General features: G+C 43.9%; 1 protein-coding gene across 1 annotated transcript in view; it reads right to left on the reverse strand.

Moving 5' to 3' along the window:
• The window catches only part of PLCH2 (phospholipase C eta 2), a 110,135-nt gene that overhangs the window by 42,273 nt on the left and 50,263 nt on the right, over window positions 1-17,599 (reverse strand). The window contains 3 exon segments of the mRNA XM_026660024.2: window positions 5,505-5,663; window positions 9,542-9,649; window positions 15,251-15,422. Of these exon segments, the coding sequence (XP_026515809.1) occupies window positions 5,505-5,663; window positions 9,542-9,649; window positions 15,251-15,422 (439 nt within the window).

A 17,599-nucleotide genomic window follows, 5' to 3' on the forward strand; every position in this document is an offset into this window, starting at 1 on the left:
CTAAGCGCTTGAATGTTTAAATGACTGCCGCTGTATCTCTGCAGGCTGAGCCCTTCTGCACTGTTCCTAGCGCTGCGCCTCATCCCAAGACTGAATTATTTGCTGGAACAAGGCCATCAGTAGCAGCTGCCCTTCAAAGAAGAGGCAATTCCCCTTCCCCTCTTTATACACAGGACTGAAGCAGTGCAAAAAGCAATGAATTAATTTGTCCATTGTGCCTTCCATAAATAGCTCTTTCCAGTAGGATTCTTTAGGAGAAGAGCCCCCATTTGAATGCTATTCTACTACATTGCTTGGTATCATTTGGTGTAGTAACTGTTATGGGCTGCAGCTCAAACGACATTGACTTGTTTGAAGATGGACAGCGGGGCATCCTTACGCAAAAGATTAATTGACTCCATCCTCTCTCCCTGCCTTCTTCACCCCCAGATCCCCATCCAAAGAGAGCCAGGAGCTTCACAGTGGTTTTGGTGGTGATGGGAATGAAGAAAGAGGGTATGTTTATTCTTGTTTCTATTATAATACCACCTGCAGGTTCCAGTCAAGACCAGGACCACATTGTGTAGGAGCTGTACAAACACATAGCAAGAGAGTCTCTGCTTCAAACAGCTTGCAATCTCAATAGACAAGACAAAGAGGGGGAGAAAGGAATTGTTCGCATCTCCATTCCACAGACAGGGAAACTGAGGCAGGGCCTTTTTTTTTAAATTAAGGCTGGGATTTTTTAAGGAGCTGGACATCCAGCTCCTTTAAGCACCTTGGAAAATCCTAGCATGAGTCACTTTGCTGAAGGTCACACAGGGAGTCCATAGAAGCAGTGGGAACTAAACCCAGATCTGCTGAGTCCCACTCCAGTAATTTAACCATGACATCGTCCTTCCTCCCAACAAGGCAAAGGGCTAACACTTAGTTTTTCTAATCTGGCCAGCTCTGTTCTATCCCTCTAGAACAGTGGTTTCCATCCTCGGGGCCACAGACTATGTCTAAGATTTCTAAAGGGGGCTGCACCTGCATTCAATAATTTTAGGGGTCCGCAAATGAAAAAAGGGGGTGAAAACTGTTGCTTTAGAAGCATTATGTCTCCCCGCTGCATTAGCAGCACAAACACAGCTCTGACCAGCACACAAAATGTGAGACCATTTTTTCTTCTCCCTCCTTTTACAAGCAAATCTCCAGCCATCCAGCAAAGTGGCAGAGATTGCTCACAACAGCCTCATCCATAAAAACTACAGGCACAACTTCCAAAAGCGCACACACAGCACCCCCGTCTATTTTCCATAAGACAAAGCCTGACAGGAGCACGGCATTTACTGGTGCAAATCATTTTTCTCCATTATTCACCAGCTCTGGGCCAGGCTGTTAGCTCCCACCCAGTGCTCTTTCCTCATCTCTCTTCTTTAATGAGACAACCTGGCAACATTTTATTTATATCCTTTTTATAAAGCTGGATTGGACTTGCCATGCGCACTGCCATTTACAGATACCAACCCTTCAACAAAACTCAACCTGGCTGGCCTCTTTCTCCCAGCCCCTCCCAGAAATGGCTGTGAGCAGTTTGCCACCTCCTAGCCCTCAACGCAAGTTTCCAACAACAATGGGGTTTTTGAACGAAATTAACTCTATAGCTCTCTCCCCTTCCCTCCTCTGCCCAGAGGGAAACATATTCCCTGCTTCCTACCTGGTGCAGTGGCAAGGGCTGTGCGTGTGCCGAAAAATGATATTAATGGTTTATTAGAGGGAAATGAGAGGCTTTGCATGCCTCATTGCACTCGAAGCATCCGATGCCGCATGCTAAACGGGGATGGCGGATGTGGACCGACAAATATTTATTATGATTAAGGGGAAAGCCAAATAGTGCCATTTACGCTCCAAGCTAAATTAGCACCACGCAGCAAAACTGATTCCCCACCATCATTCAGGATTAACCGTGATTATGCACCTGACTCCATCATCATAGAAAGCCTCCCAAATAATAAAACATGGACTTACAAACTAAACCCCCCTCAGACTGGTGCTGTGTCTGCTGAAATGTACTCCATGCCCCTTGCAAAACCAGACAACCCTCTCTGCCCAGTGACACGATTATTGAACAGGCAGGGCTCATACGAACTCAAGTGACAATGCGCTTGGCACCACATGAAACAGAACCGGGTTTCAGGCAGAGACGGGAAAACTGATCATAAAGCCTCAGAGTGCTTTCCTTATGCAAGTCGCCCCACCTTTTACATTACTGAACGGCAGCTATGGATGTACTGAGTGAAGTGCAGAAGGGACAGGCACTGCGCATGCTTCCCCTACGCATCTCTAGGACCCCCACCTGCATTCCCTCAGCTTTTCCAGTCCCGTGCTCCAATGCAGCTGATTTGCGGCTCTTCCTGCCCCAGTGATTGTGAGCAACCAGATCCCTGCTATTTCAGTCTCGAACAGGGACTGCCTGCTCTATGGCAATTCTGTGATGGGCACAGGCGTGAAATAGGACGAGACTAGAGATTCTTCCACTTGGGACATAGGACACTTTCGCTGCAGTCATTGCCACAGCAACCGCCTGATAGGACTGACTCCAACCGCAGGCTCTGATGCAGAACCCAGCTTCCCGGTGGGGTCCACGTTGGACCGAACTCCCCAGCAGCTGGATCGAGGAAGTCTTCAAGAAGCAGAGCTCCTGTTTCCATGACAGGAAAGCAAAGCATAGGAAAGCAGGATTGAAATATCACCCCCTGGGATTTAACTTCCCTCAATTTTTATTCCTTATGACGCCGACATGAAAACAGGGCCATTACTGCCTAGTAATCCCATGTAACCCAGCTCCCTCTTGCTCCAAACGCGTCACAGTTCTTCTGTTTGAAACTGCAGCCTTCTCCGCATCAGCCAACAGTGCAGCCACATGCAGAGCAGCCTTCTCTGCTAAGTGATTGAAGCACAGGCGCCAGGAGATCTGGCTTTCTGCTTCAGACTCTGCCCCAGACTTTTCTATGAACAAGTCAGCATTGTGCCTCGTTTCCCCATCTGCAAACTGCAGATGGGATTTACCAGCATAACACGTGGGCTGTGAAGATTTATTCGTTAATGGTTGCAAAGGGCTTTGAGATCTCGGGATGGAAAGCACTAGGGAAGGCAAAGTATTATCATTATAGCAGTCAACAGACAGAGCCTGCTAAGGAACAAAAGGAGCTCTTTGCAACAGAATGTCCCCATGCATCAAAGCAGAAAGCAACCACCCAGCAACTGAAATACCAGAGTATGACACAAGCACCGAGCTGCCTTAAATAGAAGGGTTTTCAGAGCTCTCTGGGCAGCTTCAGCTGCTCTGTAAGACTAAGCAACATGTGGGTGTCCCTATTTACAAACAAAAGCATGCTGTTACTCTAAAAATACAGCCTGGCAGATCTCTTGTATTCGGCTACTAATACAACTCACACTAATAGAACCAGCCACCTCCACTCGCCCTGCATTTGGCAGTTCAGCCAGGTGTGTACTGGCTGCACTGCAGGCTTAACCCCAGGCTTTCACCTCGGTTTTAGCCCAATCCCACTACTGTCCACACACACACACAACCCATAAAACCGGGCTTACCTGAGCTCACTCGCTCAGTTGGGGGTATAGCTTAGAGCCGGGCAGGACAGGCTCTGACCTGTCTACTTTCCAACATGATGCAGTTGAAGATAGATTGCAGAGCTTCAGTTTTGACAGACCTCCAATGCCATCCCAGGCCTGTAATTTCCCACTCTTCCACCTACTTACTTCCCAATCACCTCCTATGTACTGGAAGCTTGCATGCAAGAGACCAAAGGGCTGTGGGGTAGAGAGAGACAGACAGAGAGGCTGTTTCGGGAATGATATCTGCCAATTATAACAAACGCTCAACCTACTGCAGATAGGTCCTTCATGGGCATATGGAAGGACATGCAGGATGGAAATATTACAGGCTTTCCTGATGACTCACTCCTAAGAGCCTGGCTACTTCCATGACATTAACTGGAGCCAATCAGAAAAGAGATTCACTGAAGTTTTTACTTCTCCCAATTTCACAAGCACCCCTAGAGTTAATTAAGTTAGGGTCAATTAGAGGAGTAAATCACAGTGATTTCCATGCAACTTAATTGCATGATTAAGGACACCAGAACAATAATTAATAGAAATCTCCCAAGAAAGCTGGCTCTCTAGAACTCCTAGGTGTTGCCAAAATAACAATTGCAAGTCTGTCTGTAAAGGCCCAGCTCCTGGAGTCCTGTGATTAGATGAGAATCTACACCTTCATTAATAAAAGGTAAGTTTTTAGATCTCATGATTGCAGAGAAAAGCTGGATAATGTGAATCATAAAGGCTCAAAACCAGCAGGCAAATAAAAAGAAACTCAAAAGTATTTAAAAAATGCATAACTTGGGGTGGGGGAGAAGGGCCAACACCTGATTTTTGAATGCTTGAGGTTCCCAATATGGTTTCTTTCCAATTTCTGATCCCAAGAGCTTTGAGACCAGCAGCTGATTTTTTTTAAAAGGGGGAAAGTTTGGCCTTATTTGCCACAGTTTTTGGGATGGTGGGGGTTCAATCATTGTTAATTAATATGGTTTATTATTCCCCCTCACTGAAGTCAAACTAGAACTGGAGTTTTGCCATAGATTTCAAACAGCAGGCTTTAGCTGCTGATTCTTTAAATTCCCATGATGAGATGTCTTTGCATACACAAAGAGCGACTCAGTCTATATTTAGCTATTGCATATGGTGAAGTTCAACACAGCGTATTCAACACGAGGCACAAATTTGTGACATTGCCAGCAAGGAGATCTCCCATGCACACAGCGGCCACTGCAGCGCACACTCAGAGAAGAAACAAGGGATTTCAGTGGGACTTGGCGTCAACAGCTGGGATATTATTAGCCTTTTTGTGGTCTTGTCTGCTGCAGAAAGCACCACAGAACTATAATTCTGCAAAATTAATATTCAAATGGGCAGTTAGGGCTCCCATGCAGCCAGCATTTTTAATAAGGAAAAATATCAATCACAGTAATCTATACTTTAAAAAAAAAAAAGTTTCATGATTTATAAGTTGAGATCAACTCACAGGAATGCACTCAAATCAAAAGTCATACTGGTTATTACAGTAACACACCTTCTTCAGGCTAAAAGACTATTGGTTTTTAAAAGGAAAGAACAAGACACACTGATTAAGCCAAAAAAGGGAAAGAGGGCAGAGCTGAGGGCCTGAAGTTAGGCTTCTAAATCCACATCCAAGCACCCAAATAGAAGAGACCTAATTTAATAAAGGGATTGTGCATGCTCCAATCCCATGGGTGTCATGAGAGTTGCAGGTGCTCAGCACCTGTAAGCCAAGTCAGTTCAATTTGGGAGTATGTGTGTTTAGAAGCCTACCTTTAAGCATGCGGCTCTGGAACTGTAGATCTTTATTATTCTTAATATTTATTATACTAATGTACATCAGGGGAAGAGAGAGAAAAATGAAAAGTCAACTCTGTTATGGGTTGAGAAAGACAAAAGATTTTCACCTTCTTGATGTCCGACTTTTGGCTGAGTTTCCCAGATGGTGGCAGAGTGGCGACTGTAAAATTGTTTGGATCTTCACAGTCACGGATTTTGGATTCCTTTATCAGCGAGTCAAGTTTCTTCTTTGCTATATTCTCTACTCGCTTCCGATTGGTGGAAGCCTATCAATGAAATACGGTCATTAAATGAGGGCACAGTGGTGTGAAATCTTCATTTCTCCAACAAGAGGCAACACAAACTAAAACAGTACATTAAGGGGGGAAAAAAAGAAGAAAATGAGGCAAAAGAAATGGACTGAGGCTTCACTCTAATGGACTATTATTAACTACTGCTCCCCATGCTAATAGTCCAGCCGCCTCTTAGTTTGTACACTGTGACATACAGTAACATTGTCAGTTATCTGCAATTATAAGAGTGCCCAGTGTTGGGCTTCACAGCAGATATGTAGGCATGTGAAGCCCTAACCTGAAGCCACAATGGAATGAAAGTTAAACATTTTGCAAAATAAACAAATAAATAAATAAATAAAACAACTTCTGGTTGAATGGAACCAAAATCGCTTGTCAGCAAGGCTGTTCATGTGGCATGGGCTTTGTTACCAAGCCATTGATGTGCTACCTGGGAACAGCTGGTATTGAGGTGATTCCTTGGAGACCTGACTAGTGCAGGCTCCATTCTGTAGTATTCATTTCCAAAAAGTCTGATCTATTTCACGACAGTGACTGCGCTTTGCCATTCTCAAGGCGGTTCAAGTTTTGCACACCCACAAAGGCTGAATAAAACATGGCATTTCTATTGCACATCAAGTCTGAGGGAATATAAAGAGCTCAAAACCATCAACTATTTGCTATGGAAGAGCTTGTGTCTGCAGCCACAGTGCCTGCAGGATTCAATTGGAATGGGAGCAGCTGGAGAATCAGGCCTTCCACAGTTAAAAGGCAGCATTTATTGCAGGCTCCTGCTCCCTTCTTCCATTCAGGCTGTTGAACGACTGAGGTGAGGAGCGGTGTGGGGGGAACAGAGATGGAAACACGGTTCTCTTTTCTAGCCATGCAGTTTACATGGAGCAACTCCCAACTTCAGATCTTTGGAAGGTTTCAACAACAACAACAACCACCACCACCACCCACCACCCTCACAGATTGTGTTTGCTTAACGGGCCTTAGAATGTCCTGATTAATTCCATCAGGAAACAAGCTGTCGTTTCCCATGCTTTCCAAAGCCTCACTCTAACGTGAGCCGGGTCTAGAAAATCTGGAATCCCAGATGTTGGCACAAGTCAGATTAAAACAAATTGTTAGTTAATGAAGACAAAGATGTAAGCAAAGCAGTGCCTACAGGGGCTTTATGGAAAGTAATGTGCCCAGCTCTAAGATGTAGCAGGGAAAGTCTCTTTATAAGGAAGAATGTCTCTCTTACTAGCTTCCTGCTCTCTCTGCCTGTTTGAAGAAGGAAAACTTCCTTCTTTTAGACAGATGCTCACGTGAGAGCTGTGTCAAAGAGGGCTTGAGAAAAGCTACCAATGGGAGAGTCACAAAAGTTTGCTTTTGCCCAAGCATCCAGAAACGGGAGTGTTTACTTGAACTGTCTAATAAAGGAGGCTGGAAAGCCTGTGAGAACAGGCTCTTGAAACACTTCCTGGTTCCAGCAGGGATGTGGAACTGGCTCCCTTGTTGCTTTCTGCTACGGGGCAAGTCCAGGGAACGAAGACAAAGGCAGGTGGAAAACATGAGGGAGAAGAACAACAAGCTGCATGAACCTGGCCTATGGCAGTAAAAAGGCTCAGTTCAGTTTGGGTTGAAGTCTGCAGACGTGTGTATCTCTAGCTGCTCCGTATACACAACCATAAAGGCAGGAGGATCAGATTGTCTAGTTCATGTGAATGTGGGACTTGTAGTACAATTTGGTTTGCTTTTCACCTCAATACCCTCCAACAATTTTTTTCTTCCCTGCTCCACATGTTCATTCCTTGGTAACAGGACTGATCCCACAGTGTAAAGCCCGGCAGGCTAACCTCTACCACCACCCTAGGTGTACAGTACCTTCCACTTTGAATGGATGTAATGCCAGGCAGAGAGAGAGACAAAAACCATAGGAGCAAAGTGTCAAAACATTGCAGATCTCAAGATTAAGGGGAAAAAATTAAAATGTGCTACAGTAGAAATATAACCAAACAAAACCAATTCTCCTCCTTAAGATGGATTTCAAGATCCTTCCCCTCTTCCATGCTAGCACAGCTCTAAGGAGAAGTTTCTCTTCTAGTCCTAAAACAAAACAATTGCACCCATAATAGGAGAGAAGGAAATAGTCTAAAGGACAAAAATAAAGGGCCGCAAATGTGACACACGTCCAAGGCAATTTTGTTTAATGTTATTAAAGGTTTCTGCTGTCCCTTTTATATTAAGTTTCCATAAGCTGCAATGCCATCCTCACTGCATGCCAGAAGATTAAGTGTCAGAAGAATTTTACTTCTAAAAAGGGACGAATGAATAAGGTGTTTTCAGGCTGAAGTAAGCAGAAATGAACAGCTTATTTTCCTTTTAACACTTTTGTACAGTTAAAGCCAACTAAGCACAGCATTCAGCATGTCAAAAAGTGCTCAATAAAAGGACCATTGAAGCTGGGGAAATTATTCTCCAGAGAAGGCCAGTTTGAGATGGGATGGGAAGCATTGAAAGGGGGCTCAGTTTTTTGGAAGAATACTCCACTATGCAACCCACCAAGGTACCAAACAACCTGCAAGGTGACATTTTTATCTTACACACACACACACACACACACACACACACAAGTTAGAAAAAAAAAGCAACTGGACTGCTGTTACCCACTGTCATTTACCATTGATTAAGCAGCTGCAGTTCTTTTTTGCAGTCTATTCTCTGACACATGGAGTGTCAAGTTTAAGAGTTACAATGAAATTATATAGACACACACACGTAGGTATGGCTCTCTCCCACCCCCTCCACAGGGTATCTTTGTTACATTTAATATATACACCCCAATACATGTAATGTATATTTATGGATTGATTTTTCAGAGGTTCTCACACTTGCAGCTCTCAAAAGACTTCAATGGGAGATTAAGTTGTGCAGCATTTCTGAAAATCAGATCATAGACATGCATTGTACGTCTCTCTCTCTCTCTCACACATACACACGGAGACCCCACCCTCGTGGGCCTGATCTGCAGAACAACTGAGCACCCCCAACTCCAGATGAAGGTGACTAGAGCTGTAAGTGCTCAGCACCTCTGCAGGGAAGAAAGAAAAATAAACCAGGTCTGTCCCTATCTGGAACATTTGATACTAGAGCTGGTCAGAACATTTTTGACAAAATAAAATTTCCCCAAAATGTGCAGTTTTGTCAAAGCCAAACCATTTTGTTTGGCTGCAGACTGTGTCACAATGTTTTTGACAAGAGTGAGACTCTCTTAACTCTATAGCATGGACGAGCCAACTTCAAGTTCCTGCTCTGCCTGAGTCAGAGTAATCTGGGATGAACCGCTCTGTTTTGAGTCAGACATAGGAGGGACATGAACCGGAGTTTCCCACATGCCATGCCAGGCCAGTGCCCTCACAATGAGGCCACCCACCCACTCCCTGAGGTACCTCTGCCTGAACTGAAAACCTCAGGTTTTGATACTAAGACAGACATTTAGACAATTCCATTTTTGTGAAAAATGTTTGAAAGTTTAGTTTTCCTCCCAAATTCCAATGCAGATCGACCATATTTCGAAGCCTTGAAAAGTTGCCATGAAACAGATTTGTCACCCTCAGGTCAGCTCTATTTCTCTCACACACACACACACACACACACACACACACACACACACACACACACACACACACACACACACACACACACACACACACACACACACACACACACACACACCTTAAAACAAAGTCTCACAAAGTTTGAGAACCCTATCTGCCTGAACCTACTTTCACATTCCAGACCCCCCATATGAACTCAGAATTCATCCCACCGCAGTGAAACAGGTCAACATACATTTGTACTCATGTATCCATTTTACTTACATCTCCATTCATTAGTTTGCAGTCATCATCTATCTCATCAGCACTGTCCTCATCAGACACTTCCCCTTCCTCTGCATCATCACTAATGGTGGCTGGAAGTTTCTTGCCCTGGAAAACAAAAGGATTAGACAGGCAGGTCAACATGCATCTCTTGGTATGATGAGAGGAAAATGATAATGTGCAACTGGAGACATGAGAAGGGCTGGGAGTCCAGACAGGTTTTCTGGGGTCTGTGGAGTCCATATATCATGGGTTCAATTAAGTTTAAGGTTGTCAAGTGACCCGCTCAAGAACAAGAAAGGACTCTCCTTTAGTCCATATTGTAGGGAAGAAAGCGTTTCACCTCCTTGGTCCTTTTGCTGTAATTCTTGCCTTGGGTAATCCCAAGGTGGACTGAACTAATGCAAGAAACCTAGTCAGAAAGGAAATGGTTATGAGGAGAGCTGCTGCTAGGGGCCAGATTTTCAGAAGCGTTCAGTGTCCAGCCACTCCAGAGGTTCTCAATGGGAGCTCATGCACGATGAGCAGTTCTCAAGGTCTGGCCGTGGAATCTCAGACCGAAAAGGGGACAGAATCCTTCATTGGTGAGTGGACATGGCTTGGAAAAGCCTAGCTTCCTTCTCACATTACATATACACCTAGGAAAAGGGTACTGCCCATCTATCCTGCCTGCCCAAAGGAGATACCTTCCCTTCCATTGCTGCCCATCTCCCTCTCTTTCCTCCAAACCTAGCTGCTACTGCCCCTCACAGTAGCTGCTATGAACCACCTCAAGCCAGAGTGGGGACTCCAGATTTCATAGTATTCTTCTATGTGTGCCCCAACTCACAGAGCAAAGGGTGGCAGAGGGGAATGAGCCTGAATTACAGCTTCAGGCAGTGACCTGGACAGATGTTTGAAAGTCTGAAAGTGACTTGGAGCTTTTTCAAGAAAGGGTAGAATCATGGAACCTTTCAGAGCCTTCTGGACTAAGAGCCATCACTGCTGCTGAAGGGCAGGATTTAATGGGGGCTTAAATCTCCTCGAAGATGCCGATCACCATTTGCAGTAGCTGAAATTGCAGCAAAAGGAAGAACAGGAGCTGGTGATATTATTTAAACAGCTGAGTATCCAGCTGCCCTGTCCATTCAGTCCACACAGGAAAGAGATTTCATTTCATCTGAAAGGGCAGTCACCGATATTTGCCAGCACAAAAGCAAACTCAGCACGTACAATTAAACCAATTAATCTGTACAGCCCCAGCAGAAACTCTTTGACCTAGTAAGAAAATATTCACACCACCAGAAACACAGAGTGTGCCAGCCCAGTACCCCAGCATTTCTGACTCTACCAGAATAGCAGCATAGGTAAAGTAATTCATATTGAAACTGTGGACATTTAACAGGTAAGTAATATCAGCTGCAGTGCGATTATTCCTGAAGACAGGTATTTATATAGCCTTGCTGAATCAGAGCAGGGCAAGCAGCATTCATTTCTGGACCAGTTTGAGTTGAAGGCTTGGTTTGAGACCATCATGCCACTCTATGGCAGTCCATCCCCTGCATGAACCATTTGTCTCATGAGAGTCCTTGCACTTCTTTGGTATGGGGTAGGTCAGAAATGCCACAAGGAAATCTTCTTAGGGCATTTCCACTTGGGTATGAAACGTGAAGCGAGAAGGATATGAAGAATACAGGGGATAGAGAAACAGAGCCATAGAAATAGGTTGCCCCAGGGTTTTTTCAAACCTCAAAGATTGGCACAAGTTTCGAGTGGTCTCTTAACTGATCTAAGCCAGGTGGCCATCCCAACTCAGAGAGGAGCTGATTGGAGCCTAGCTCATCTCAGCCCCAGGGCACTCACCACAATATTTGCACTCACCAGTGTGTCTCTCTGCTTTATTCTGTGTTATATTAGGCCTGGTCTACACTTAAAAATTAGATTGACCTACCTATGTTGCTCAGAGCTATGAAAAAATATCATGCCCTGAGATCTGTAGTTAGGTTGACCTAACCCCTTGTGTAGGCGTGGCTAGATTGATGTAAGAATTCTTCTGTTGACCTAGCTACCGCCTCTCAGAGAGGTGGACTTCCTACATCAATGGAAAAACCCCTTCCATTGGTGTAGGATGCATCTACACTATGGCACTACAGCAGCACAATTGTGCTGCCATAACATACCCTTAATCCCATTTGTTCTGGTTTCATTCCATCTCTAAAAACATCCTTGACATTTCCAGTGGCCCTTTGGATAGATTAGCCTCTAATAAATTAAAATCAGCTGAAAGTTATTTCTTGTTAGCAGGTGCCTAGGAGATGACAAGATTTGAAGAACTTGTGCTAAGTATCTAATGGACTCCAATAGTCTTGAGATTCACGTATTGCATCTGTTATGGAGATGCCAGTGTCCTGTGCACCAGAAATGAAACCCAGACCTACGCAGGTTAAAAGAAACAAAGAAACCCCCCCCCGCATCTTTGAACCATGGAACCAGTTCAAGAATATGGCAGGCAACGTAAGTATAGCACAGGGCACAGAGAGGTTTTAGTTAACTAACAAACAGCTGTAAAGTTATTTGGATTCCCAGGATAAAAGAGGTGCTAAAAACCCATTATTATTCTGGACTGGAGAGAAGGAGAAAGGCTCGCAGAATGGAGTGAGGAAGGCTGCATGACTGCATTAATATTTAAACCTTCACAAACAAAAGTGATTTGGTTTTTAGTGTTTGGGGCCTGCACTCAGCACCATGTAAAATGAACCTCCCTCATGAGCTACACTGGAAACCTACCATTAAATGTTCAGAGTAGGGTAAAGAAAAATCATTTCTATTTCAACCCTTACTTTGCTGTTTGACTTACCACCTCGTAAATCTAAGAACATACATGGACTTCAGGAGACTTTGTTTTTATACATTTCGTTTTTCCAGTAAAAGGTGCAGAATGGCTGGTTTGGATGCACAACTGGAATCTACTGCCAGTCATGGCTAGCATCCTACTGTGCCTCTGCCCTGTTACATGCACAACACGTAGATAACAGGAACCCAATCGGGAATGAAGAGACAAGTTAGCCAAACACAGAGGTGAAAAAAATATACAGTTGATCCAAGACTGGCCCTGCCCTCCCGAGGCAAATTTTACAGGCTACATCACACATGGCATTAGCTCTTGGTCGATGCTGGAAGGATTCCACAGAGATGTTGAATTTAGCTGCAGTCAATGAGTTATTTATCTAGACAGGTAAAACCTACTTTAAGCAGTGACTATTTCTAGTGCCTTAAGGAAGAGTCAGATGGAACAGCCCTGGCTTTGAAAAGAATTAGGGACCAAATAGAAACACTCCTTTCAACCAGGCAATGGATGCTGCTTTGCACATCTTCATCCAGCTGCACAGGTAAGCTCTATATCCATGCACGAGGGGCGAAGGAGTCCTAGTTTGGGGAGTGGTTGGCCTAGGTGCCTCAGTGGGTGAGAGAGAGAGCCAGGAGCTGACCCCAGAGCTCTTCTCTGGCTCTAACATTGCTTAGACCACAAACCTTCCCTTCAATGAAGCCTTCGGTCTGAAATTGCCTCCATACAACACATTTGTGCAAGGCAACAGCTGTGGCCAGTAAGTCACAAGGGGCAACTGTCAGCTTTACACTGTACGATTTACCACCTTAGATTCTGTTTCAGAAGTGGCGTCAGAGGTGGTCACAATCACCCCCTTCACAGATTCCCCCTTTTCTGCATCCCACCTCTCCACACATAGACCATTCTTAACAGATCAGATCTGTTTTCATGGGGGAGGGCTAAAGCACTCGGAGCCCTCTTCAGCAAGAGAAAAAACACCCCTTCTCCCACACACGAGTTCCTCTGAGGGGCACCCAGGTACTCCTTCTGCTACCGTGAGCAAAGGACAGAAGTTTGACCCTGGTGTTCCAATGAAGCCACAAGACCTGCCAAATTAGCACCGTTCCCTTTCATCTGGACTGTAAGAAAGCACATACAATAGACCTAAAAGTTTAAGACATTTCCAAAATGAGCCGGAACAGCTTTGGAGGTAAGGAAAACTGTTTACATGGAAAACACCTCACTGAAAGTTTCACGTCAGTGCATGCATTACTGAGCCAATAGATAACACAGGCTCCCCTGAAACAGCTACACTTCTTTATATTTAACAGGTTCTGGACTGGAAAGATTAGAGAACAGCTCTTATATTACGTCAGCCTGAGGGCCGTTCATGCCAGTTAGGAACACATCCCTCTCAATGGGTCATTAGCATTAAAAGCACTTACGTGCTCCGCCCTCAAGGAAGCAGAAAAGACATCAGCCAGAGTCTTGGTGCAAGAAAATACACTTACAAACAATTTGTTAAAATTATTTACAGCATGTGCAGGTGCAGTGAACCAGGATTCTAAATCCTATAACGCTGTCATCTCTTATTTATTTCCCCCCCACCAAAAGATACCCAGAGGCACCAGAGTCAACATCACAAACTAACGGCCTGATAAATGTTAGCTCATATAAAACACAAACACGCACATACAGGTGACATCTTCCAATTCACAGAAGAGCAACTTAATATCTAAGCGAGAAACTGCGATGTTTTGTGCAAATGTAAAATGAATACAGAAAGCATCAAGCCTACAGTGAGAGCCAGTCAGACATATTTACCTTCATTTGGGTTAAAAACAGAACCTCCTAGTTGAGCTGAGTGAACGATGCTCTGATCGCCACCCTACCATAGCAAAGGCAGCAGGGGTGCAAGGACAGAGCAACAGACACTCAATTGCTCACTGATATAAGGTGATGGGGAGGGTGCAAAGGGATGGTATGACAAGCACATTCAAGTCCTTGTTCCTACCGTCCCCACTAGCTGTGTTTCATCTGGGTCAACACCTGGGTTTTTACAAGCCTTAGATGTGAGAAAAGCAGTATCATGTATTATGAGTAGAGCCAGTTGAACTTTTCCAAATTGCAATTTTCTGCTGACATTTTTTGGTTGAAATTTCAGTTTTCAAAACTAAAAAAAATAATTCAACAAAAAGTTGACAAATTTTTAAGCAATGTCTGTCTGTCGGTGCTATGTCAGGGGAAGTTCTCTTAAGCCAGATCTACAGTTAAAAAAAAAAAAAAAAAAAAGATTGCTCTTCAGCCCCACTTGAGATGGTGGGATGGATATTTTTCCACACCCTTTGTACAGTTGGCAGGTCCTTCCCACACAACCTGGTTGCAAAAATGCTGTCGGTTCAACCGCAGCTGAGAGCTATTTTCAAAGTGCACTCCAAAGACAGTGCCCATGGAGCTTCCCTAGGCACAGCCATAAGAAATGGCAGCTTTGAGTCTCTCCCCAGTCATCTGGTAGTAAATCAGTTCCAGTTACGGACACAGCCATCATCTGACGGTGAGTCTAATATCACAACCTCTTGGGACATCTGTGCCCATTTTCAGTCCTTCCCAGTGCTAGGAACTACCCCTGCCAGGTGCTGAGCTTCTCCCACAATCCAAACCCAAGAGTGTGGCTCAGAATCCAAACCCAGACCCCAGTGTGAATAATGGCTACTCTTTCTAGAGAGAGGAACCAAAATCCCAGGTGGAATTTTGAGCGATTTGAAATCTGGATCCAAGTTCTGTGACTTGAGAGGACCTCTAATGAGCTGATTTAAGTGAAGCTGCAAGGGGTTCATAGTCCAAAAAGAGCTTAAAACCACCAAAGAAGAGGGCTAGAGAGCAAATACAAGCAGGTCTTTTACCTTCACTAATATCTTTCCTTTAAGACTTTCTGGGGAAGGGAGTTTGGTGGAATCCTCATTGCGCACTGCAGACAGGTCCAGCTTGTCCCCTAGGATTTCAATAAGATACTGAGCCATCTTCTTCTGCTGGAGAACGCTGCAGTGATTCTCAATGGATAAAACAACAGGATACCTGGAAAAGAAACAACCAGGAAACATCATCTGCAGAGTCAGCTTTTTACAGAGCTGATGGAGAAAGAACCATTTGGATCCAACCAATTCAGCAGCTCAGTCTGACTAGGGACAGTTACTGATACTCTCATGGGATTGACTCAGCCAACCAGGGTACAGGGTAGTGTCCTGTTACAGACCCAAAACTAACTGCAACCTCTCGGCATATCTTGGTTTTCATGTCTGGGGATAATGTTTGCTTATGTGCGTCTCACAAAGTGGTTCGGTGGAGATTGTTCCTGGATTTGAGAGAATAAAAGCACTATAGAAAGTGTTACATTTAATAGTCACTCATCTAGAGATTTTCATCCATAAATCTACAGATGCTTCTACCAAGGAAAGTCAGCATCATTATCCTGTATTGGGAAACTGAGGCAGTGAGTGGTAAAGTGACTTGCCCACGCTTTTCTAAATGCTAGGCCAGCATCCTATTCATTTGACCATGCTACTAATCATCATACACTTTGGTACAAAGTCATTTTTACTTGTTTTTTTAGGTTTGCAACAAACAATTTCATTTCATTTTTTAAAAAAATCAAAATTATTTTCAGTCGGTATTTTACACAAAGCGGGCAGAGCCTCTCATTCCTGCCCCCATAGGATTGTTCTACTACAGTGGTTCCCAAACTGGGGTTTGTGAACCCTGGGGGGTTTGCGAAATGTTACAGGGGGTTCTGAGGAAAAAATTCCCTAATGGCGGAGAGAGCTGTCCCTAGGAACCCCGGGCAGCACGGGGCCAGCAGCACGGAGCCCCTGGACCTCCAAGAGCTAAGCAGCTCAAAGCAAGCATATATATTACACTGAGGAGATTTAAACTTCAAGATTCCTTATAAGAAATGGAAAGGGAGGTGATATTTTTTGCTGTTTTTAAAATTAAATGGGCAGCTAGTATTGTTTTTTAAATTATTATGAAGAACAAGTTTAAGCTTTGTTGTAACGTGCGTTGTTTGCCTGGACTGCTCAAGACCTGAATGCTTGTATAGGAGGAACTCTTTGAGTTGGCTTCTTAAATACCTTCCTGCTGTTTCACATCTGATACTCCTTGATGAAACATAGGAGCCTTGTCTTATAACAGCCTTATTCAAAGTGATACAAGCTACGAAAGTGAGATCTTGGAAGAGTATTGCTATTTTCATAATGTAATAAAAATACTGTAATGATAAATAATAATTAATACTAAATAGTATGTAATAAGCATGTCATAAAAACAAATTTTATATTTCCAAGATCACGGCTTTTATAATTTATACTCAGGTAAAGGAGAAAATCCCTGGAAATATTCATTTTTAGGAGGGGGTTCGCGAGACGACATTTTAGTGAAAGGGGTTCACAGGTTGTTAAAGTTTGGGAACCACTGTTCTATTAAAATGCTTACCATTCGTCTGGTCTCTAACAGCCTCACCTTACTCAGAGCATATTTCATTGTCTAACAATTGTGTAATAGCTACAGGAATCATAAGTAGCTTGTTGACAAATACACAGGCAAATCCTAATGGTGCCTCATTCTATTCATGATCACGGCAGAGCGCCAGGCCCATTTAAAAAAAATAGATATGAATCGCTCTTCCGAAGACAAGACATTCAGAGGTGATAAACAGTGAGATGGAAAGTCCCATAAAAATGATGGCAGCTCAATAAATGCAGTATGAAATACCACCCAATTTATCCAGCACAGACATTCACAGGTCTTATAATCAGCCACCTCACTATATAAATGGAAAGTGGGCAAACCAGAGCCATCAGACAATATTTATATGACACCATTCATTTGGATGTTCTTGGGGATGCATGCTTCTGCTAACAGATCAGTGATCTTTGGATCAGTTTAAGTCAGTGAGAGCGTTTCTATGGACTTCAATGGGCTTTGGACCACGTCTAGAGTTCTCCCATTTTTTTCCAAACTGGAAAACACAGACAGAAGGTTTAGGATTTGGAAAGATTAATTCCAGACTGCTCCCAAGGGTAACACTGCACCCAAATTGGAACAGCATCAAAGCTATGTAGACCACCTACAACAGCACATTGTTACTTGGAGAGCAGGACTCAGTTTGAAGCGAAGCTCTAGATTATTGTTAAGTAAAGACCACCGAAAACACACACACACACACACACACACACACACACACACACACACACACA

Source organism: Terrapene carolina, unplaced genomic scaffold (assembly GCF_002925995.2).
Source record: "Terrapene carolina triunguis isolate 2854851 unplaced genomic scaffold, T_m_triunguis-2.0 Scaffold714, whole genome shotgun sequence".
Lineage (NCBI taxonomy): Eukaryota > Metazoa > Chordata > Testudines > Emydidae > Terrapene > Terrapene triunguis.